The 25,454-nt window shown below is 39.4% G+C and overlaps 1 protein-coding gene and 1 pseudogene across 1 annotated transcript; one reads left to right on the forward strand and one right to left on the reverse strand.

The window, feature by feature from the left end:
* Positions 1-11,142: 11,142 nt before the first annotated feature.
* Positions 11,143-12,874, reverse strand: LOC145804358 (putative proline-rich receptor-like protein kinase PERK6; annotated as a pseudogene).
* Positions 12,875-22,266: 9,392 nt separating this feature from the next.
* LOC145804008 (caffeoylshikimate esterase-like) lies at positions 22,267-23,156 on the forward strand. Its single transcript, XM_082897418.1, has one exon. The coding sequence runs from the start codon at positions 22,407-22,409 to the stop codon at positions 23,154-23,156; it is 750 nt and encodes a 249-aa protein (XP_082753544.1). The 5' UTR covers positions 22,267-22,406.
* The last annotated feature ends 2,298 nt before the right edge of the window (positions 23,157-25,454 follow it).

Raw genomic sequence — 25,454 nt, forward strand, 5'->3', positions numbered from 1 at the left:
GTTCAACATTATAAGAGTCTAAGGGTATGTTTGGTTTGTGTTTGAGAGATGTGTTTTAGAGATAAAAAGTATGAAAACATGTTTGGTTTGGTTTTTTTTAAAAGATGTTTTGAAAAATTATTTTGAGATAGAGTTTTGGAAAAAGTGATTGATTTGATGTGTGTGAGAAAGAGATTTGTTTGGAAAACTTGTTTGGTTTACAAGTTTTGAGAAATTTTTTTGGGAAAATTTGTTTGGTTTGATTATTTTTAAAAACTTGTTTGTAGAGAAAATTTCCCAAAATTTTTTCAGAAAATCAAACCAAACGAGCCCTAAGCCTCCGTTTGGAAAGTGGGTTGACTTTTTGGTTTTTTGGCTTTTTTGGCTATTTTAGCCTGGGCTAAAAAGTTTGGTTTGGGAAGGGCTTTTTTGCTTTTTGGCTTTTTTGACTTTTTTTGTGAGAGAAGAGTGTAATGATTATGAGTTGGATGTGATGTTTTGTTTGTTGTGGCTAAAATAGCCTATTTTGTCTTTTGTGGCTAAAATAGCCAAAAAAACTCATAAACTCACTTCCCAAACGGATAGCTCAACAACTAACTGAACAAATTGCGTTCACAATGAGAATGAAATAAAGAACACAACAGATAGCTCAACAACTAACCAAATGACATAGGCAGTGTCATTTGGTTGAGCTCAACAATTATAGGTCAACTCACAAAATGGCCAATAATTGAGTTTCATGTCCATAATAGACTAATTCGCATTAACAATCTACGGGGAAAAAAAATCACACCTACAGATTGTTATTACCATCTAACCTCCGATCATAAACATTTTCTCTGACCAACCCACTGGCATTGGGTGCATAAAGGGGGAAATATTTTATCAACCTTAATACTCTTTGTTTGTATCTTAACCTCAACTGAGAAAATAAATTAGGCAAAACAAGTTTAATGCAACTGAAATCACTTGCTGAAACACCTTTAACAACACCAGTTTTTATATTGTTCAGCTCTATTTAAAACCTGAATATTACAAATAAAAATACATAAATTATAATTCTAAACAGTCTTAAAATACATTTGACTCCTTAACGTAATTTTGCATTCTTTTCCACTAACAGTAGCAGCCACTAAATATATGACATCTTTCTGAATACTTCAGCGCCCCCCCTCCTGCTGATCTGGGCTGACCATTGTTGTACTTTGGGGCACGTGTATGGATGAGTTTAAAAGGAAGTCACACTCGGGCCCAGGTGTGAGTGGTGTGAGTACTTTTGATTCCTTTGCCAGATAGTGCTATACACGTGTCACTTTTCTGGTAATTTGCGTGGTTGTAAAGTAAATATTCTTGCAGAATTGTAGACATAAAGCAAAAACGGGAAAATGTGTTTGAATTATTTTGAATGGAGAATCTTCGTCCTTACACAAGGGCCACTTTTGCTATTTATTTGGTACCAGAAAACATTTTATGGTAGAGAGGAATATGCTTTTGCAGTGGGATAGCTATTGTCATGAAATTGTTTTCTGGTACTTTGTTTCGTCTCTCATTTTCAATCTTTTTTTTTGTAGTGGGATAGTTATATATTTTTGACATAATTATACTGTCTTGATATTTTAACCCATATAATACTAATTAGGTTATTTTTGATTAATAATTTGTTAATCGTAAAAATGAAATACGATGTTATCATCTATTTTTTATTAAAATATATATTTATTTTTACTTACTTTAATATCTATATCTATTATTAATATTAATTTTAATTTCGATTGTTTTAATCATATTAGGAAAAAATTAATATAGTAATGTCCTAAAACTAATTATATTTTTACAAATCTGGAGGACGTAAGTGTAATTTACATTTTTTTTAAACACCGAATTGTTTTCCCTCCTTTTCTTTTCCTCAACGTTTAATTCCCCCCCCCCATTTTTGGCCTATACTAATTAAAGTCTCATCAGGCGAATCTCGGTCTCTAGTCAGGTTTTAAGGTGCTCAAAATCTGTGTCTGTTGCACAGAGCAGAGCTGTGCGATTTCATTCTCTCTGTCTGTCTGTCTGTCTGTCTGTCTCACCCTCATCCACCATCCACCGTTGGCCATTGCTGCTGCAAGAACCACCGCGATTTCTCTCTGATCTTCCAAATCGGAGCCCAATGTCGGAGTCTAAGATTAGTTTTCTACTCACCTGCATTTTTTTTCTCTCTCTCTCTCTCTCTCTCTCTCAAAATTCGAGGGTTGTTCTTGTTTAAATGCGTGGATGAGTTTGATTTTGATACGACTCAAATGAACATCTACAAATCTTCTACTTTGTTAACATATAATATACCCTCCACTACCATGTATAGCTGTAACCTTGCATCTGTAAAGGCCACAATGTGTAGCTGTAAAGAAGAGCACTTCACTTTAGCTTTAGCTTCTCTCAATGTAAATTCCAGGCATCCGATGCTAATTGTCTCCCTCTCCTCTCTATAAAGAGAGGGAGCTTGCTCTCTTGTAATTACACTGAAATAATATAACAACACCAACTTTCAGTCCCTCTATTTTTCTCTCCCTCGTTACCAAACTCACATGGTATCAGAGCTTAGAAACACAATTCTGGCATCCCTCAATTTTAGGTCTTAGTTCCGTACACAGTGGACTATACCAAACAGCTCGGAATTTCCCTACGATCCCAACGGCACCAAGCCCATCACCAAACAAGCCTTCACGCGCTCTCACGCGCCGCTTCTTCTCTCGGCGCGTCTCTGCTTCCGTTGCCACTCTCACACGCGCTGCCACGCGCCTTCCATCCTGCCCTGTCGTGCGCCGCACCTGCTACCGTGCACCAGCGTGCGCCGTTCGACTACCGTGAACCGCGCGTGCGCCGTTCCGCTATTGTGCACCCGCGTGCGCCATTCTGCTAACATACGCTGCCAGTCCCCTCTGCTACCGTGCGCCGCACGCCCTTCCTGCTAACGTGCGCCGCTGACCTCATTTTCCACCCTGCTGACATCATCCCTGCACAGCCCACCTTTCCTAGCTATTTTCGACCTTCCGGACTCACTGGTACACTCTGTTTTACCTAATTTTGCTCATACAGGTCTCTCCCTATCCATTTAGCCCTCCTCCACTATTATTATGGATCGTCCTGATGCCTCCCATCCTATTTCCGTTATTTTGGATGGTTCCAACTATGTTCTATGGGCCCAAGCCATGTCTTCCTTCCTCAAAGGAAAGAAGCTCTAGCGAATTATCACCGGGGACATCACCCAACCGGTCAAAGACACTGCTGAAACCACTATTTCCCCTGCTACTTCTACATATGAAGATCGCCTTGAGGAATGGGACAGTAAGAATTACCAAATCATTACCTGGTTTCGGAATACGTCTGTTACCTCTATCAGTCTTCAGTTTGGCCGCTTTCAGCTTGACTCTGTCACCACTCCTGCCAAAGATATCTGGGATTTTTTGAAAGAACGCTACCAGACTACTGGTCTTGCTCATCAATATCAACTTCAGAGCCAACTTCATCGGATGCGCCAAGAATCTAGTCAGTCCATCAATGACTTCCTCTCTCAAATGTACTCCGTTTGGGACCAGCTTGCTCTTTCTGAACCAACTTGGCCTCACCAAGAAGATGCTGTTTTATTTACTGCTTATCGTAATCAGCAAAGGTTGGTGCACTTTCTTATGGCTCTCACTTCATCTTTTGAGCCTGTACGTGCCTCTCTTCTTCATCGCCATCCCTTGCCCACTCTGGAACAAGCTATTTCTGAGTTGCTATCAGAAGAGACTCGTCTTGGTACTCTCCAACCTCATCATGTGGACTCTGTTCTTGCCACTCCCCCGTACCAACCATCATTCCCCCAGCGGACCACTGCCTGTCTCTACTGTCAGAATCGGGGCCTTCCTTCCACACATCTCCTGGTCAATTGCCCAGTCAGAACCTGCCGATATTGCAACAAACTTAGTCCTGGTCATCTGCAACAGGATTGTCTTCGCCATCCATCCCGCTCATCCTCCAACAACCACTCTTCTCGCGGTGGTTCTTCTCGGGGGAGCTTTCATCGTTCCAGGAACCAATCTCATCCTGGGAATCAGTTTCCTCACACCGCCACTGCTGCTGCTGCCGCTGAGGGTTTTTCTGAGTCTCCGGCTCCGTCTACCCCTCTCTTTTCTCCAACAGATGTCGAGGCCATGTTCAAACACCTTCTCTCCCCTTCTGGTACACCTCCTCCTACTGCTTTGTCTGTAATTCCAGGTAACTCTTCTTGGTATTTTGATTCTGCCTGTTGTAATCATATGACCTCCAGTTCAACTATATTTTCTTCTATCTCTTCCTCTCCTCATATTCCCTCAATTCAAACTGCTGATGGTTCTCTCATGACTGTCCGTCATCTTGGTACTGTTTCCACATCTTCCTTAACTTTACCTCAAGTTTATCATATCCCTGCTCTCACTTTAAACCTTATCTCTATTGGTTAATTATGTGAACTTGGTCTAACTGTCACCTTTTCTGCTACTCATTGTTTGGTGCAGGACCCTCAGACGAGGCAGACTATTGGGATCGGCCGTAAGCATGGACGTCTCTATGAGCTCATTCACCTTCATGTTCCTGCCTCTCCTCAGATTGCTGCTCCTGCCTCTGCTTCCTCATTATCTCCTTTTCAGCTTTGGCATTGTCGCTTAGGACATATTTCTATTACTCGCTTAAAGTCTTTGGTTTCTAGTGGACAATTGGGTCATGTAATTCCAGATACTTTCGATTGTATACCCTGTCAACTTGCCAAACAACCTGCTTTATCATTCAATAAAAGTACTTCTGTTTCCTGTGCACCTTTTGATCTTATACATTCAGATATTTGGGGCCCTTCCCCTACCACTACTATGGGGGGATCTCGTTATTTTGTTGTTTTCATTGATGATTTTTCACGGTTTACCTGGATTTTTCTCATGAAAACTCGGTCTGACCTCAAAACTCTTTATTATCGATTTGCCCAAATGATCCACACCCAATTTTCTAAAACCATCAAACTTTTTCGCTCCGACAATGCTATGGAATATCGGGATTCAGATTTCCTTTCTTTTCTTCAGAGTCAGGGTACACTGCCTCATCGTTCCTGTGCTGGCACGTCCCAGCAAAATGGCCGTGCTGAACGGAAACATAGGCATATTCTTGACACTACTCGCGCTCTCCTTCTTTCTTCTTCCTGCCCTGAAAACTTTTGGGGGGAAGCTGCCCTCACTGCTGTCTACACTATCAATTGTGCTCCTTCCCCTGTCATCCATAATCAAACTCCATTTGAACGTCTGCATGGCACTCCCCCTCCCTATGCTAATCTTCGGGTTTTTGGCTCTGCCTGCTTTGTTCTCCTTCAATCTCATGAACGCACCAAGCTTGAACCGCGTTATCGTCTTTGTTGCTTTCTTGGGTATGGAATTGAACATAAAGGCTTTCGCTGTTGGGACCCTCTCTCTAAACGTCTTCGTATCTCCCGCCATGTAGTTTTTTGGGAGCACCAAATGTTTTCCTCCCTATCCTCATTTCACTTACCTGCACTTTCCACTAATGTACTATTTACTAATCCTTTCATCGATCTCTTCTCTGATGATTTTGATACAGGTCCCTCCGTCATTGAGACGCCCTTGCTCACTCCTGCTCCCCACCAGACTGCTCTCCCTGAAGGTCCACCTCTCCCTGCACCACCTCCTTCTCCACTGGTTCTTCCTCCCACCGATCCTCCTACGGGTCGACCACACCGGGTAACTCAACCTCCTATCCACCTTCGTGATTATATTGTTGGGTCTGCTGCCTTTTCTACTTATGAACCTACCTCCTATCGTGAGGCTTGTACTAATCCTCTTTGGCAGCAAGCTATGACTGATGAACTTCAGGCTTTGGACAACACTCATACTTGGGATCTTGTTGACCTTCCTCCTGGCAAAACTGCGATTGGCTGCAAATGGGTTTACAAAATCAAGACTCATTCTGATGGCTCGATTGAACGCTACAAAGCTCGTCTTGTTGCCAAGGGTTTCAACCAGGAATATGGGATTGATTATGAGGAAACCTTCGCTCCTGTTGCTCGGCTTACCTCTGTTCGCAGTTTACTGGCTGTTGCTGCTGCTCGCCACTGGGAGCTTTTTCAAATGGATGTCAAAAATGCCTTCCTCAATGGTATTCTTCTTGAGGAGGTCTACATGCAACCTCCCCCTGGGTCTACTTTTCCCCCTCATAAGGTTTGCAAACTACAGCGTGCCCTCTATGGCCTCAAGCAAGCACCCCGTGCCTGGTTTGCTAAGTTCAGTTCTACCATTCATGACTTTGGGTTCACCTCCAGCTCCTATGACTCTGCTCTTTTTATCCGGACTACTCCTCATGGTACCACTCTTCTCCTTCTGTATGTGGATGATATGATTATCACTGGTAATGATGCAGATGGTATTCTCCACCTCAAACGCTTTCTTCACCGTCAGTTTGAGATGAAGGACCTTGGTACTCTCAACTACTTTTTAGGCCTTGAAGTCTCTCATGATCCTACTGGCTCTTACTTATCTCAGGCAAAATATGCATCCGATCTTCTGGCTCGTGCTGGTCTTACTGATTGCAAAACTACATCTACTCCAGTTGATCCTCAGATTCGTCTCACTCCTCTCGACGGGGCTCTCCTCCCTGATGCTACTCTCTATCGTCAGCTCGTCGGCAGTCTTGTCTATCTCACAGTAACTCGTCCTGACATTGCCTATGCTGTTCACATTGTTAGTCAGTACATGTCGGCTCCTCGCACTCCCCACTATACTGCTCTCCTTCACATCCTTCGGTACATCAAAGGCACCCTGTTCCATGGCCTTCACTACTCTGCTTCCTCATCTCTGGAACTGCGTGCCTTCTCTGATGCTGATTGGGCTGGGGATCCTACGGATCGACGCTCCACCACGGGCTTCTGTTTCTTCTTAGGGGATTCTCTTCTTACTTGGCGTAGCAAAAAACAATCCCTCACTGCCCGTTCTAGCACCGAAGCTGAATACCGAGCTCTTGCCGATACTACTCAGGAACTTCTCTGGCTCCGCTGGCTCCTCACTGATATGGGTATTTCCTCTTCTGGCGCTACCGCTCTTTATTGTGACAATCAGAGTGCTATTCAGATTGCTCACAATGATGTTTTCCATGATCGCACCAAGCATATTGAGATTGATTGCCATTTCATTCGACAACATGTTATACGTGGTACTGTTCATCTTCTCCCAATTGCTTCTGCCGATCAACCTGCTGATATCTTCACCAAGGCTCATTCTCCTGGGCGCTTTCGTGATCTTGTTTCCAAACTCAACTTGGTCGATGCCTACCCTCCTTGAGTTTGCGGGGGGCTGTTAACATATAATATACCCTCCACTACCATGTATAGCTGTAACCTTGCATCTGTAAAGGCCACAATGTGTAGCTGTAAAGAAGAGCACTTCACTTTAGCTTTAGCTTCTCTCAATGTAAATTCCAGGCATCCGATGCTAATTGTCTCCCTCTCCTCTCTATAAAGAGAGGGAGCTTGCTCTCTTGTAATTACACTGAAATAATATAACAACACCAACTTTCAGTCCCTCTCTTTTTCTCTCCCTCGTTACCAAACTCACATACTTCATCAAATTTCAGGTGTTGCAGAGAGACAAGGTATGGAGGGGGATCGTTTTTTTTTTGGGACAACCAGTGAGTTTCTTTATATTCTTCCCTCACCTTTACTTTTTTACTAATTTTTAGTTTCGTTTCATTAAATCTATTTTGATATATATATATATATATATATTTAATTTGTTTATCTATTGCATCAATTAGAATCTGGTATAATTGAATTTGCAGTTAGTTTTGAAATATATGTTACATTAATTTTGTTGAGTGAATGGCTTTAACCTCATACCACTTGATTTCCCATTGCATTAGTTTTCAATATGTTAGAAGGTACTAGCGAAGTGACAGGCCTCTTTAGAGATCAATGGTGCTACACGCATCAATTGATATACCAAACCAATTAGTGTACCAACACGTGCTATTGCATTGCAACTTGAAAACTATAGACTCCACCTATTATGCAAACCATAAAAATTCAAAGCCAATAGAACTATGCCACATCATCAATTAGTACACTAATTAGCGTACCAATTGGTGTGTATAGTTTTATTCTTTAGAGATAAGGCAGCAACTTTCAGATAATTGAATTTAGAAAATTGGAACCAAATAATTTCAGAATTAAAAAATCTGTGTTTTTCACCAATTAACAAATAAATTAATTTCCATAAGGTAATTATGGTCATAAGAATATTGACTCACTGAAATGTCAAAATAAAAAAAGTACTGAGAACTTGGGAAACAAAACAAAAAAGTGAATTAATAAAAGGCCTTATTAACTAGTGTGTTAAAGATATAAATTAGTAAAATGTAAAATGATATTACAATGTATATTTTTATGAACAATATACATTTGTTTCAAACTTTTAAATCCAATAACAAATGAAAGGATGTACATTAGAAATAATTCACATGTGCAATGCAATTGATGGATTGGTAGTTAGAGCTGCTAGACACGTTGGACTTTTTAAAGCAGAGCACTAGCAAGATTTATGAAGCATTATAGCAGATATGAAAGCAATAACAAAATGCATCAGTTACATATCCACAAGCACAATTGGAAACATATATAGTTGTGGTCTTTGAGTCTTGACAAATATTCATCATTGCTTCTCTTACTTTTTTCTTGTTTCTCAATAAACTAAATCTTAAAATCTTCATACAACATTTAATGAAGAAATCCACATAAAAAGTCAAAAAAAACAAAAAAAATGAAACCATGCATGGTGTTGTTTCTTCACACCTTCATTTCTATGAGGGAAAATAAAAAAACAGAAGTAACTATTAGTTTTATGTATAAAGAAAGAGAAAGAATTGTGTATTGAACGTTGTATTACAAAGGTTCAATTGAGCTCGTTTATATAGGAGAGGAGCCAAAAGTGGGAGCCTAAAGTGGCCGAAAGTGGCACTAATAAAGTAAAGTAAAAGTAAAGGAAATATACACTACTAACAGCTATACACTACTAACATCATTACAAGCACTAATATAATATACTAACAGCCCCCCTCAAATTCAAGGAGGATAGGTACTAGCCAACTTGAGTTTGGAGAGAGTAACAAAACAGGAAAATAGGATAGAAGACACTGTATGGTCGTGTCGAACTGTTGGTGAAGACACTGTATGGTTGTGTCAGACTGTTGTAGGAGCTAACCGGAATCAATGTCGGGACAGTTTACGGGGTCATGCCGGACCGATTGTAGAAGCTGACCGGAATCAATGTCGGGACAGTTTACGGGGTCGGGACAGTTTACGGGGTCATGCCGGACCGATGTAGAAGCTGACCGGAATCAATGTCGGGACAGTTTACGGGGTCATGCCGGACCGATGTAGAAGCTGATCGGAATCAATGTTGGGACAGTTTACGGGGTCATGCCGGACCGTTGTAGAAGCTGACCGGAATCAATGTCGGGACAGTTTACGGGGTCATGTCGGACCGATGTAGAAGCTTTGATGGTGCACCAAGGGGGCGACTAAGGGAGTGCGCCATGGGGTGGCGTGGGTGGTTCCCATGGTGTATAACCATGCTCACCAGCTTGGGTGGTTCGCATGGTGTGTAACCATGCTCACCATGATATATGTAGAATACCCCCCCTCAAACTCAAATAGGTTTGAAGATAGAAACCTATTGGAGGTTGAAACAAAGGGATTGATAAAGTGGAGTGGAATGTTTTAATAATAATAATAATAATAATAATAAGAATAATAATAATAAGAACAATAAGATAATGGAAAAAGGGATGATGCTCACCAACTGAGATGGATAATAATGAAATATGGATGGAAAAAGAAAGATAGAAAAAATAAAATAAAATAAAAGGAAGGGAGTGGGAACAGGAATCTGGAAAAACTCACCAACGGAGTGTTAAAATAAGGAAATCTCGAGATAGAAAATGGATGTAGTTTTTGTGTTTTGTTTTTGTTTTTTTTTGTTTGTAAGGGAAAAAGAAAGATTAAATAAAAAAAGAAAAGAAAAAGAAAGGGGAGCAACGTGGGTGGGGTGCAAAAGGAGAAGATTGACTCAGTGGCGTCAGAAGAAAAAGAAAAAGAGGATGGGTTTGTGCAAAAGTTGACATAGTGGGAGCTGTGGGTAAGAAAATATAATAAACATATACATAGAGATATAGTAAAATAAAAGAAAGTTAAGTGAAGCATCAGTGCCGATCATGCGCCTGGGGACATGACCAGTGATGGCCACGACGGGGACGCTGTCGAGCATGGCGTCGGCGAGGCGGCTGACTAGGTGGGTGGCGCCGGGGCCGGAGGTGGCGATGCAGATGCTGGGGAGGCCGGAGGCGCGTACGTAGCCCTCAGCAGTGAAGAGGCCGCCTTGCTCGTGGCGGGAGAGGACGTTGCGGATGAGTTGGGAGCGCGGCAGGGCTTGGTGGATCTCCATTGACGCGCCGCCGGGATAGGCGAAGACGTCTGTCACGCCTCCGCGCGCGAGCGCTGCGACGAGGACGTCGGAGCCCTTTCTGGGTTCGTCGGCGGCGAATCCGGAGACGAATGTTTCGGCGGCGGCGGAGGAGGGTGGGGTTTTGGGGATTAGAGGGAATGTGGAGGGTGAATCTTGAAAGGAGTTGATGGGATTTGGTGGAGGAGGGTGGTGGTCGGATGGAGATGCCAGGGATACCAGCGGTGGCCGCTATGTTTGACGAGCAGCAGAGAGGAAATGGAGCTTCTGTATGTAGGGTTCTGGCAGAGAGAAAGAGAGAGAGAGTGAAGGCATGTGTAGAAAATTCCAGCGGGCAGCAAAGGCAAAGTTGCCGGCCGGCTGCCCGCCGGTGAGAAAGAAATACAGGCCTAAATCTTATGGCTCTGATACCATATTAGTTTTATGTATAAAGAAAGAGAAAGAATTGTGTATTGAATGTTGTATTGAATTGAATGTTGTATTACAAAGGTTCAATTGAGCTCGTTTATATAGGAGAGGAGCCAAAAGTGGAAGCCTAAAGTGGCCGAAAGTGGCACTAATAAAGTAAAGTAAAAGTAAAGGAAATATACACTACTAATAGCTATACACTACTAACATCATTACAAGCACTAATATAATATACTAACAGTAACAATTCCCTCAAACCCTTGATTTTCCCACTGTTGGGGGAATATTGTGTGCTTTTTCATATCATCATCACACATCAAGAGCACAACAAACTCTCTCTTCCTCTCACCCATGTTTGGCAATTCTTCTGTCTCCATATCGCTTATAAGGGTCTTGCATCTTTTGCACATCCATGGCACCAAAAACCCCATAAGCAGCACATCTTTCATCATAAGGAGAACCACCACCATTTTCATCATCACTAGCCTGGTCTTTTGCCATAAGCCTTCCTCATATCTGATACTTTCAATTCTCAGTTGCATTTCCTCGTTTCTCAGATCATACCCTTTCAAAAGTCCAACCACTTCTTTCATGGTAGGCCTCTTCTCGGCCTCACTTTGCACGCATAGCGCAGCCACATGGATCCCTTGTTTTAGTTGGTTTTCATCAAAATTTCCTCGAAGCTTTGGATCAACAAGTTCTTTAAACCTCCCTTTAAGTATCAGTGCCTCAGCCCATTCGGTTATTGTCCTCTTAACACCACCAGGGAGCTTTTCTATGGGCTTCCTTCTTGTGAGAATCTCCAATAGAAGATTTGCAAAACTATAAACATCACAACTCTCTGAAACCTTTCCCCACATAGCATATTCTGGTGCTAGATATCCTAAGGTGCCCTTAACACGGGTAGTCATGTGGCTAACACCCTCTCGAATTAGCTTTGCAAACCCAAAATCTGCAACAAGTGGTTCAAAATTTGAATCCAAGAGCACATTACTAGCCTTTATGTCTCTGTGAATGATGTGAGATGTCACTTCATGGTGCAAGTACCTAACATATCAGATCAGATAGAAACATTATGTTAAATTTTAAAAATATTTCAGATTTCTACAGCTGCTTGCACACCGTGATAAAAACAAATATTTGGCACTAGTTAATAAGCTAAGAAAAGGATTATGTCATATGGCATGCTCATTTCTAGCTAAAAAGTCTACTTTAGCCACTCTGAATAGCTAATAGAAAAGTTAAAAAAATTATGAATATACCAAACGAACTAACTAATTTTTTCTAGCATTAACTCTTTTTATTAGTTTATTTTTAACACATTCCCAAAGGAAGAAATATATATGTATCGGTGATAATTACAAATAAAATATCAGAAAATACAAATAATAAAAATTACAATAACTATTGTAAGGGTTAAGGCGCGGGAAATTCGCTCTCTTTAAGAAGATTCAAGCCTTCTGACTTTAGACAAAGCCTCACACTGGTGCAGCAAAAAAAACCTTGACTTGTCCCTCCCCGGATACAACAGCCCGACTAAATCGTATGGTTCACCAATACTGCACAATTGGTTGAATTCAAAGCTTTATCACATACATCCTTTTTTATTTGCCTGATAATCTTACACAAAATATAATAAAGCAACAAAAACTTCTTCCCTCCTCCAAGATAAGAAGTTAGATCAATTTATAGAAGATGAAACTTGTTAGGCAAGTGGCTTGGAGGAGAAGACACTTAGTGGATTTAGTGGATAAGAATAGGAAAGGAAATTGGTGAGCAATTTCCTTGGAAGATTTGAGAAGAAGACTTGAAAGATTTGGAAGACTTGTCTTGGAAACTTGGAGGAAAAGAAAAGAAAAGAAAATCAAACCTATAACACATTATAATATTAAAATATCTGTTAACAATATGTATGTATTATTTATTATTTATTTTCATTTCAATTTACAGTAGCTAAGATCTTGAAAAAGCTTCATGTAAACTATGGGCTCAGGGGGGAAAAACAAATCAATTGTATTTAACTATTTTAAGTTATTTGCAAACTATATTATATATATATATATATATATGTAGTAGACCTGTCTAAAATTAACCGAAAATAAAATTATCATGCATGTGACTTTTATTACCAGAGAAAAAAGGTTTATTCATCTTCTTCCTCTTCTTCTTCTTGTGTATCCAAAATATTTATGATTGTTGTTTGTTTATGAATATTAATTATTATAGGAGGAAATGGGCTTACAGAAGGCCTTGTGCAGAGCCAATAACGATATTCATTCTTCTTTTCCAATCTAAGTGGACTTGGCCAGCAAATTGGCCATGGAGATGAGAAAGCAAGCTGAGATTTGGCATGTAATCATACACAATGAGGTGTTGTTCAGCACCACCTGCACAATAACCCCTCAGCCTCAACAGGTTCTTGTGAATTCATTGATTTCAACTTCTTTACTGCTATCTGCATCATGTTCATAATAAAACAAAAAACAACCAACCAATAATGATCAATAAAAGAAAATTTTATGGGCCAGGTGCGAGTTCTATTAGGTAAAATCAATGGCCAGATGATTAAGAAAATGTCCAGAAATACATAAATCAATCACAAAACACAACTCTTTCACATGAAGTGGGTCCCACCTTTTTTGGGTCCCATATCTACACGAGGGAAAATTATTAGGTAGTTCAAGAGTATCATGGAGTGTTGTGTACGTGGTGCTCCTAACAAATGTGAAACCACACCCTATACTTACTAAGTGAGTCATCTTTTGTCTTCCAAGTTCCAACTATCTAAAAATGGTGAGTCACCATGTCCTACCCGTAAGATTTCATGCTATGTCATTGATTTCGACCACCACGAGGGCAATGCACCATATGATACTATGAGAGTATCTAATAATTACACCTATGCTAGAGGATTGTATATCCAATTTTGTGATTGGTTTTTGTGCAAGTAAAAGAACATAATGAGAAATGCATGGATGAATAAATATGGAAACAGGATATGCAGATGAGATGAGCAGAGTAGAGAGAGCACTAACCTGAAGGCCATCCGAAGTTCTACCCCAGTAGACACTTCCAAAAGCTCCTTCACCAAGTTTATTATCCTCACTAAATCCATTGGTAGCTGCTTGCAACTCCTTGTATGTAAATATCCTCCATGTACTACTACTGTTTCCTCCTGCACCAATTGTCATCCTATACACCAAAGATTTCCTCTTAAATTTTTAGCATAATTTAGATACATAGATAAACATAATTAAACTCAAAAATAAATATGCAGAAACAAGCAGTAGCTTTAGTGTTCATCAGATTCACATACCCCTCATCGACCTTCTCATAACCACAGCAGCTGGAGGATGATCCCATAGATCCCTCACCACACCACACCACACCACCCACCCTATGGGATTCCAATATTCAGTTTTGGCTTTTGCTTATGGGATTCCCACTTTTTAAACATGAGATCAATGTTTGTCTCTCATTTTGGTCCATTAAAATTTCACATTCATTTTAATCACAGCCGACCTTGGCCGGCTTTTCTCTCTCAATATATGAATTTATTAAATAGGCAAAACTAAGGGGGACGCAGTCATTAATTAATTAAAGTGAAAATAATAGTAATATTAGAAGAAGGTAACAGTGATTGGTTGCCTCTTGACTGCCAACCTAGTTGTGATTCATTGGGTTAACAATGATGCACTAGTTTTCTCTGCCTTGCTTTGCTTACTATGTTCTTTTTTTTTAAAATTTTTATAAATAAAATTTATTTTTTGCTGATATATATATATATATATACACATCAAAGATTATTTGATTATTTGTTAAGTCCGTCATAAAAGGCCATACAATCCCACAACGGTAACTTTTCCATGGCTAGTCTCTCAAGTCTCAAATTCAATGTGAAATGTATTAATATAATGTGTGTATATACATATATTTTAGAGATTGGTAATACCTAAATTATATGTGAGAAGTTTTCTAGATGAGTATGTGGAATTATAATAGACTATGTCCCACAAAAAATTACTTAACCTATTTTAAGTCATGCTTTTGTTTTAGGTCTTCTTGTTCATGTAATTTCGTTGTACAACTTATACTATTCTTTTTATCAATAAATCTTTTATTTTTCCATTTTAGAGATTGGTAATACCTAAATTATATTTGTGAAGTTTTCTAGATGAGTATGTGGAATTATAATAGAATATGTCCCACAAAAAATTACTTAACCCATTTTAAGTCATGCTTTTGTTTTAGGTCTTCATGTTCATGTAATTTCGTTGTACAACTTATACTATTCTTTTTATCAATAAATCTTTTATTTTTCCATTTTAAAAACAAAAAATGATAAAGTTCTATGAATCAGCCTATTTAACCGTAATACTCTTATTTTATAAAAATGTGTGATTTGTGCATAACAACCAAATTAATGTGTAAAGTAATTGTTTTATTTTTTTAATGTTTCAAAACTTCAAAATTTTATTACTTTTTTTTTACACATCTGATTTTCATAAAATTTATGTTTACAAAATGTATCTGAAGAGATCTATAAAACAAAATCTATATTCAATATCAAATTTAAATTCCCTCTCTTAGGGTTAGATTGATATCTCCCTCCCTCTAAGATGACTTAACTTATTAGAATTGTTCATGTATGTGAAATTTGAGTAAGAAGAAATGCCAAGTTAGTATTCAAATTATCTTACAATATGCAATGGACAAATAGGCAAAACTTCCCGATTGGTTATTATTAATTTGTTTACTTAAAAAAGCTATGATAATTGAACCTCTAAACTGACTTAAGTTCTCTTCTTCTCAGATGCCATTTCAATACCTCCATATGCATATAGCTATATATATATATATATATTACCCATTTCATTACCAACTTGTTTAACATAGTGCCGATTATGATGCCACGTGGATCAGTTGCAAGCATTGACTAATATATGATATTGGTTTTTGATCCAAATAGCAAAAAGACATTGCAAGTGTGAGATAACACTTCTCTATGTGAACCTCTTCCTAGTTCGTTTAGAGAGTGAGAGGGCCTTTTGTTTGAATGCTATAGTTGACTTCATTTTTAATCAAACTAAATTAAGATTTGTGTTCAAATCAAGTGAAATGGGTTATATGAATATCTTTTTGTCATTCTGCTTTGCTAAAGTTATATATGTTTAGTTAAATTAAATATATATATTTCGTACCTACCACCTAATCTTTAACTTGACTTCTAAAACTTTATCACCCCTCCCTCCCCTTTTTTTTTTCTCTCTCTGGAGAGGGTCCAACATTTCACCCCCGACTGCTCTCTTAAGTATATGTAGTCTTGACATCTTGTCTCACATATGTTAAATAATTATCGAGTTTAAGTCTTAAGAAAGACCTCAAGAGTGTAACAATAGTTTGAGAAAGAGAGAAGAGAACTCTGTTTATTCAATCTCACTTACAATAAATACACACACTCCTTCATATATAGGAGATGGGAAGATGCTAATGCTATACAGACACCATCATAGGAAAGGGGCAGAAAGGAAAAGCAGCCGAAAGCACAATGCCACTACTGCCACTAACTATACATTAATCTAATCTATGTATATAGATTATATATATTATCTATGTAGATATATTATATATATTAACAGCCCCCCTCAAACTCAAGGAGGATAGGTACTAATCAACTTCAGTTTGGAGAGAGTAACAAAACAGGAAAGTAAACTGATAAATAAAATAAAATAGGATAGGAGACACTGTATGGTTGTGTCAAATTGTTGTTGAAGACACGGTATGGTCGTGTCACACCGTTGTAGCAGATAATGTCTGGACAGTTTACGAGGTCATGCTGGACCGATGTAGAAGCTAACCGGAATCAATGTCGGGACAGTTTATGGGGTCATGCCGGACCGATGTAGATGCTAACCGGAATCAATGTCGAGACAGTTTACGGGGTCATGTCGGACCGTTGTAAAAGATTGTGGTGGTGCACCAAGGGGGCGACTTAGGGAGTGCGCCATGGGGTGGCTTGGGTGGTTCCCATGGTATATAACCATGCTCATTAGCTTGGGTGGTTCGCATGGTGTGTAACCATGCTCACCATGATATATGTATAACCCCCCTTCAAACTCAAATAGGTGTGAAGATAGAAACCTATTTGAGGTTGAAACTAAGGGATTAATAAAGTGGAGTAAAACAGCTCAACACAGAGTGAAGATGTTAAAAAAAAAATGATAAAAAGGGTTTTTTTTTTTTTGGTGTAGAACGGTGAGCGGAGTGGATCCCTGATATGAATAAAACAAGGGTGTTGTGCAAGTCGGATGGCAAGAATGGTACAAGGTTGTTGGAGCAGAAAAATCGATCAGGTGGTGTTGAGTGTGTGTGTGTGTGTGTTTTTTTTTTTTTTTTTTTTTTTTGGTGGAATGGAAAAAGTAAGATAAAAAGGGAGAGATGGGTGGAATGGAAGTGGACACACCTCGACGCTGTCGTGCTCAGTATAATGTTGGATTGGATACATGAAAAGTGTATAGTGTATATACAAGTGGGTGGTAATTGGGCCCACGTGTTTGTTCAAACCAACACATGATGGTGCCAACCATTATAGCTAAAGTGGGTAATGACAGCATCTTTGAATTGGAGGTGGGTGGATGTTGATAGATTAAACAAATATGAAGATATGATGAGGTGTGGGTGGCACAAGCTGGATTGATATATTTTATTATTGTTTTGCATGGTCTCACCTGAACACCACTCACCCATCTGTCGGTTTGTATGGATGGAGTTATGGTGGATATCTCTCAGCCATGACATTAGCCCGGTCCAAGTAAGTCCAAGGTGGGGTTGAGCCGGAGATATGTCGTCCGAGGTGACGAGGAGTTGTCGGAGTCTGTTGATTGGAGAACCAAAGGTGTTGTTGCTCCGATTAAAGATCAAGGGGATTATGGGAGTTGCTGGGCATTCTCGACGGTGGCAGCGGTGGAAGGCCTGAACAAGATCAAAACCGGCGAACCGATCGAGCTCTTTGAGCAAGAACTCATCGACTGCGATCGAGTATACGACGCTAGTTGCAATGGCGGCCTCATGATCAAGCTAGGGGGGTAGCGTGACCAGCTGCAAGCTGTTTGGTGTGTTGCTATCACCCACGGTGGACAGAGGGTCCAATTGCAAAGCTGTCAGCTGGGTGCAAAACGGAGCTATGAATCCTGTGTGTGTGAAACCCATTGTTGGGGACGATGATTGGAGGTAAAGAGTGAGGCAATTGGTGAGTGGGTCTGTTTGTTGTATTGAGAAGACTATCTTTGTTGAAGTGTTGTATTTGAGCTATGAAGTGTTGTTGAAGAATCTGCCGTGAAAGAAGAAATTAAGGAAATTTGGGTTTGTTCGACGGGCGACCAAGGCGAGGTTGCCGCCTGCCGGTGAAATGAAATTACTAGGTTCTTAATCTAGCTCTGATACCATGTAACAATAGTTTGAGAAAGAGAGAAGAGAACTCTGTTTATTCAATCTCACTTACAATAGATACACACACTCTTTCATATATAGGAGATGGGAAGATGCTAATGCTATACAGACACCATCATAGGAAAGGGACAGAAAGGAAAAGCAGCCGAAAGCACAATGCCACTACTGCCACTAACTATACATTAATCTAATCTATGTATATAGATTATATATATTATCTATGTAGATATATTATATATATTAACAAAGAGACAGTGAGAAATAATTTCTTTCTTTCTTTTATTTATTTATTTTACATGACTTCGTATATTTAAAATGCATAACTGCACCAATTTTCACATCTCTGTATGGTATTGCCCTTTGAATCTTGAGTGAGTGTCTTTGATTTTGAAAACAATATATATAGGGAATATCATTACAGTTCAGCTGCTTAAAGCCAAAAGAAAATTTTGGGAGGAGAGAATTGTACTCTCCACAGATGGCACAACATGATTATTTATACAAGGAAAATATTTAGGACCCCCACCACCCCCACAGTGTGGACTAATGATGTGTTTGTAACGTTTTTTTTCTTCTTCTTTCTCTTTTTTACTTGGATGAATCATAAGTGAGTGGGGGTTGTGGGGGTGATGTTTTGTAGGGGTCTGAATCATTACTGTTTATATAATAAGTCTAGAGCAAGGTTCTGAAAAGCGGTTGCGGTTGCCGTAACGGTGGTGGTGATGCGGTTGCGGTTGTGGGGTGTAAAGGCCGTAGTGTAACGGTTGTGGTAACCAGAACCGTGATTTTTTTTTATTTTTCGCATAATTTGAAAAAAATTTACCGATACGCATAATTTTTTTTTCCATGATCATATTTATTGGATTAAAAATAAATATTGATCAATTTTTGTAAATTTTTAAGTATGATCCAATATATTTCATATTTTTAAATCACTACAAATTGAGTTTTTTTTATTTTATTTTAATAATTAATGACTTTATATTATACAAAAAATCAATCACTAACTATTATATATAAGATAAACAATGACAAAAGTAAGAGAATAAATAAGAGCCTAAATATATATATATATATATATATACATATTTTAATCAAGCCAAATAGATAATGACCACACTTATTATTATTATTATTTTCAAACAATATATAGATAGACACACACAAACAAAATGGTTTAGTGATAGCAGTTGAATAGAATAGCATAGGTCTTACAGTTTTAACAAATCAATAACATGTTCTTCATCTTTCTTCTTTTCTCTCTCTATCTCTTGTTCCTTCATTTTCTCTCTTTATCTTCTCTCTTCTCTCTATCTCTCTTCCCTCATTTGCAGCTTTTTTTTTTGTGTTTTTTTCGAAAGAAACAGTTTGGAACCGTTACGTAACGGTGCGTAACAGACCGTTACGGCACCGTTACGACCGCTACGGCAGTCGCTACGGCCGACACACCTGTGAATCTCAATCACACTGTAAAAGCGGCGGTAACAGGTGACGGTAACCGCCAAAATAGTCACGTAACGGCATTGCGTAACGGTTGCGGCCGCTTTTTAAAACCTTGATCCAGAGATACAATAAATAATATCCTATTGAATGAATACAAATCCCCATCATTCAAGTAAAGTCTGGTTGTACCAAGTTATTGCATACTATAATAAGAAACCAAAGAATATGGGGAAAAAAATGTTTCCTCCATTTGGCAATTTTAAGAACTGTTTAAAGGAATGTAGGGATATTAGAATTTGGAGTAATTTTGTTTGTTTCATGAAGCGGAACCGAGTTAGTCCATTGACCAAGATTCTTTGCATCTTTTTATATATGTTTACTTTTGTGTGGATTTTTCTCCTTATATTCTTTTGGAGTTTTTGCTGATTTGTTATATTTTTGTCACTATTTATTAATTTTTTTATAGATAAATATTTTGATGTATTTCTTATGATAATTGTATAATTTATCTCTCATTGATTGACAAAAATTAAAAATTAAAATAAAAAAGAATCTATTTCCGTCGTAGAAAGGGAGATATTGGCCATTTACTAATTCCTAACTTCGACGATCCACTCCGTAATTTTTTAGATGATTGGTAGGGGGAGTTGGGGTGGCTATTGTGTGCCATGCACATCAACCACTATTGTGTGGCAAATGATGTTCATTTTGGATTCTACTTTGATGATCCAAACTATTTATTTATTAGGGTACGTCGAGTAAAACATGTCAAGTTAATCAAATAGCATTAGCTCCTTTATCAAATAAATTTAAAAATTAAAAAAAAAAATTGTTCGCTTGTTTTTTTTCTTTTTTTTCAATTTTAATCACTTTCATTCTAACCAAACTCAAACCTTAGTAGACCTGATTGAAATGATAGAAATCTATCCTCTCTCATTCCTGTATTGTTGATATGGTGACCTCAAAAGATTTGAAGTTATCTGTTACCTGTATTGCTGCTTCTTGCTTTTCTTTTAACTATTACCAACATTTTGTGCTTGATACCATCATCAAATTCTGATTCTATTTTCTTTATGGTCTCTAAATTTCAAACCTCAAATTTGCTAGAATGAGCCATACGTGTTCAAAATCAGTCCACTACATCTCACAAATACACATCGGGCTTGTTTGATTGGGCAAACTATAGGATTGACACTGTTAATCCGTGGGACTCATATTCCATTGTTTGGTTGTAAATTTTATTATTTGAATTATATTCTAATGGCCATTCTATCCAACAAAGTTTATAGATTTTTTAATCCTACAACTAGTAACACAAAGAATACACATAATTGAGATTATATATTTCCATATATATTGCAAAACAAATGTAGACATGAGGGAATTATGTTTCTCACTAATCCAGTTGAATGACTAACCTTACATTAATCTCATGGATTGTTAATCTCTTCACTAATAATCTTGCCAATCAAACAGGTCCATAATGCACTATTTCAAGTAGCATTATTTGCCCCAAAATTGTCAAGAATGTCTAGGCCAATCCAATGACACAGTTCATTCCTATCCAAATACATGTGTATAAAAACCTTATGAGTTGTAATTTTCAAACCCTATATTGAAATGAACAATTGCAACTCTTAGCTACAATATGCACCTCTACCATTACATATACTTGGAATGTTATGATATGACACCAAGCTAATAATGCAAGTCACAAACATTGACCCCTCGTCTTCTTCATTTCCACAATTTTTTTTTTCACCCGGAGCAAGATGAAGTAATCTTCAACCACAAGAAAGTGAATGTGGGATTTCCCGGAGATAGCAATTCAACACGAGTAGGATCAGTTTTCGTCATCAAAATTAGGGATTTGATTTTGAGAAGGTCCATGAGATCTAGGGGTCTCTGATCAATTCTCAGTAAGGAATTGTAGCTCTCAAAGTCTGTAAGGAATGTTTGATGCTAACCCTAGTGGATGTTGCTGTAGTGGCACTCTGTTAAAACCTACCACTACCACCTACTACCACTTACTCCACCTACTACACACCTACCTACCTACCTACTACCACCTACTCCACCTACTACACACCTACCTACTCTACTCTTCTATATATAGGACTCATTGTAAACATAATCAATTAGTCAATAAAACAATCAATATCTATACAATTCTCTATTTCTCTTTATACATTGAATTTTAACATGGTATCAGAGCCAAGTTAACAACCTAGTCATTCTGCTTCACCGGCGGGCGGCAGTCTCGCCTTGGCCGCCCGCCGGACCTCTACACATACCTTCCATCCGCTGCCACAAATTCCATAACTGAACTCTTGTCTCTCTCTTCCATTCTTGCACCAATTCTTCACACCATTCACACAACACACAAGCAGCACTGCATTAGGGCCAAGCTTGTCAGTTATTTCAGCAGCGTTCATCGCATTAGGAAGATCTTGTTTGTTAGCAAATACAAGCAACACTGCATCTCGCAGCTCATCCTCATTCAACATGCGATGCAATTCATCCCTTGCCTCAACAACTCGGTCCCTGTCATTGCTATCCACCACAAAAATGAGACCGCTTTGTATCCTGTCCTACCGGTACATTTTAGCATAAAAAATGGTGCACCCAATAGCGGAGGTGAACGAGAAGAGCCCGTTCGGCTCGCTCACCCCGGACGAGTTCTACACTCGCCACTCAGTGAGTCACTCGTTCGAGTACATCACCAATTCCAGAGGAATGAAGCTGTTCACACAGTCGTGGACCCCACTCCCGCCGACGAAGATCATCGGAATAGTCGTCGTCGTCCACGGCTTCACTGGCGAATCGAGCTGGCTCATTCAGCTCACCTCCGTCCTCTTCGCCAAGTCCGGCTTCGCCACTTGCGCCATTGATCACCAAGGCCACGGCTTCTCCGAAGGCCTCTCCTGCCACATTCTTGACATCAACCCTGTCGTCGACGACTGTGTCTCCTTCTTCGACTCGTTCCGTGCTCTTCACGCGCCGTCGCTTCCTTCGTTTCTCTACTCCGAGTCCCTCGGCGGAGCCATCGCGCTTCTCATCACTCTTCGCTGTGGCTCGAGCCGCCCGTACGACGGGCTGATTCTCAACGGCGCGATGTGTGGAATCAGCGCCAAGTTCAAGCCGCCGTGGCCGCTCGAACATTTTCTCTCGATTGTCACCAAACTTTTCAGCTTGTACAAAATGGTGGTCTTGCCAGTGGCATCCAAACCAACCATAAGGATACGCATCTCTTTCTTGGCAAAAAAGCTGGCTGAAAAGTTTGGTGAACACCAACCCCATTTTACTTTTCTTCTCTTATTTCTTTATTTTTTCTTTTACTTCCTTTACCACCACTCACCCATGTGATCCACTCTAAAAAAAAAAAAAAAAAAAAATCAAATAAAATAAAATAAAATAAAATAAAATAAAATAAAATATATCTTTTGCAGGGGCACTACCCCCAACCTGCACTCTCTTTCCCTGAGACCCTATCATCATATTTTATCATCATCATTATGTCTCTCTAACCATACTTTTCCACCACCCAACTTTCTTTTTATTTTATTTTATCACACATACTTGCAAGAGAGACAGCCCCATGTGAAGAGAGAGAGATACCATTCACACAGGCCACTTTTCACACATTCACTTCACCAAAAAAAAAAAAAAAAAAAAAAAAGAAGAAGAAGCACTGCACACCAAACTCATTTTATTTTATTCATGTCGGGGCTCACCCCGATCACCATTTTCCACCACAAAAAAAAAAAAAAAACCAAACAAACAAAACAACCACATCCACAGGTGGGATTTTTCTTCTCTACTCTGCTGCCGGTTTCTTCTTCTTGCTTTTCTCTTGGGTGTCCCGTGACTGCCCAACCTCCGTGCTTCCTAGACCACCAAGCAAGTTGCCTCCTCCCTGCTCCTCCACTACAGCACATGGCGGACCTCCAAATCAGAACATAACGGTGGCCTTCCGCTTCAGCTCCCTGTTTTCCGCTTTTAGCACACATATCTCTGCTCGCGCATCCTTATACATGCGCTGGAGCAGAGCCAGTTGGGCGTTTAATTGCTGCACCTCATTTGTCCTACTCTGAAGCCGGTGCGACAAGTTTGTGACCGCAGTCATGGTCTCCACGCATGACTTCAATGTATACTGGTTGGCCTCAATATCCGATTGCCTTGCCATTTTTTGCTCCACAGACCGCATAGGAAAGTTCAACGGCGCAAAACCAGAGGCGCTTGGTTGCGGTTCAAGGGCCACCGCACCAGTTATTTCTCTTGTGGACTCGTTGAGGTCTGGAAAGAGAGTGAGCAGACCACGGGAAGAAGAGGCCATTTTCTGGGCAACAGAGTATCTCTCTCAGCAAACGAAGAGTTTTTCAGAGGTTTTTAGCAAGTTTTTGTCTCAGCCTCTGCCTTAGTCTCAGCCTCTGTCTTGGTTAAATAGCCAAGGCAGACACGCGCATCGTGCGCCGCTCGGCGCTAGACGACAACATGGGCGCGCAAGCCACGGTCGTCACGCGCATCGTCATAATGTCTGGCACACCTTTTTATGGATTGGGCACGCCTTTTGATGGCACGCCTTTTGAAAGATTGGGCACACCTTTCGAGGGTGCGACTTTCCAAACGGTCCGGCATGACCCCATAAACTGTCCTGACATTGATTCCGGTTAGCTTCTCCATCGGTCCGGTGTGACCTCGTCAACTGTCCAGCCATTATCTGCTACAACGGTCTGACACGACCATCCAGTGTCTTCTATCCTCTTTTATTTTATGTATTAGTCTATTTTCTTATTTTGTTACTCTTTCCAAACTCAAGTTGATTTGTGTCTCTCCTCCTTGAGTTTGCGGGGGCCTGTTAAAACCTACCACTACCACCTACTACCACCTACTCCACCTACTACACACCTACCTACCTACTACCACCTACTCCACCTACTACACACCTACCTACTCTACTTTTCTATATATAGGACTCATTGTAAACATAATCAATCAATCAATAATACAATCAATATCTATACAATTCTCTATTTCTCTTTATACATTGAATTTTAACACACTCCTCTGGTTATTCATGCGTAACCAGATTGATTTGATGCATAAGAGTGACTCTTCTTCGATGATAACGTGGCCACATATTCAGTATCTGATAAATATAAAATCAAAAAAAATGTTGTCGTCATATAGTGTATAAGACTCTTTCTTACACAAGTCATAAAGTTTAAAATTTGTTGGGGGATATGTGCGTATGGATGTATAATATATATGTCTGTTAATTTTCCGCAAATTTGCCAGAGAATGCATAGAGGAGAAGAAAACAAAGAGCAATATGAACAAAGGAAAAGGTGACGTCATATTAAGCTCTATCATGCACACAAATCAACACGTGTCCTACTTGTGGATGAGATCATGTATGATCATCATGTGGTCGAAATTTTCCTTAAAATTTTATCAAATTTGATCAAACAGCATGGGCAATGATCAATATGTTATTTCATTTGACCCATTTGGTATTCATGTTTAAGCAATTTACCTTAAAATTTTATCAAATTAGATCAAACAGCACGGTCAATGATCAATATGCTATTTCATTTGACTCATTTGGTTCTTTAGGTCATTAGATCAGAGAGTGTGGGTCCATTCATGTTTAAGCTCAGTAAA

This window comes from Camellia sinensis, chromosome 12, assembly GCF_055761805.1.
Source record: "Camellia sinensis isolate YWXY chromosome 12, ASM5576180v1, whole genome shotgun sequence".
NCBI classification, from domain to species: domain Eukaryota; kingdom Viridiplantae; phylum Streptophyta; class Magnoliopsida; order Ericales; family Theaceae; genus Camellia; species Camellia sinensis.

Excerpts from the sequence above, each read along its gene's own strand:
- LOC145804008 (XM_082897418.1), top strand. The coding sequence starts at position 22,407 with ATGGTGCACCCAATAGCGGAGGTGAACGAGAAGAGCCCGTTCGGCTCG.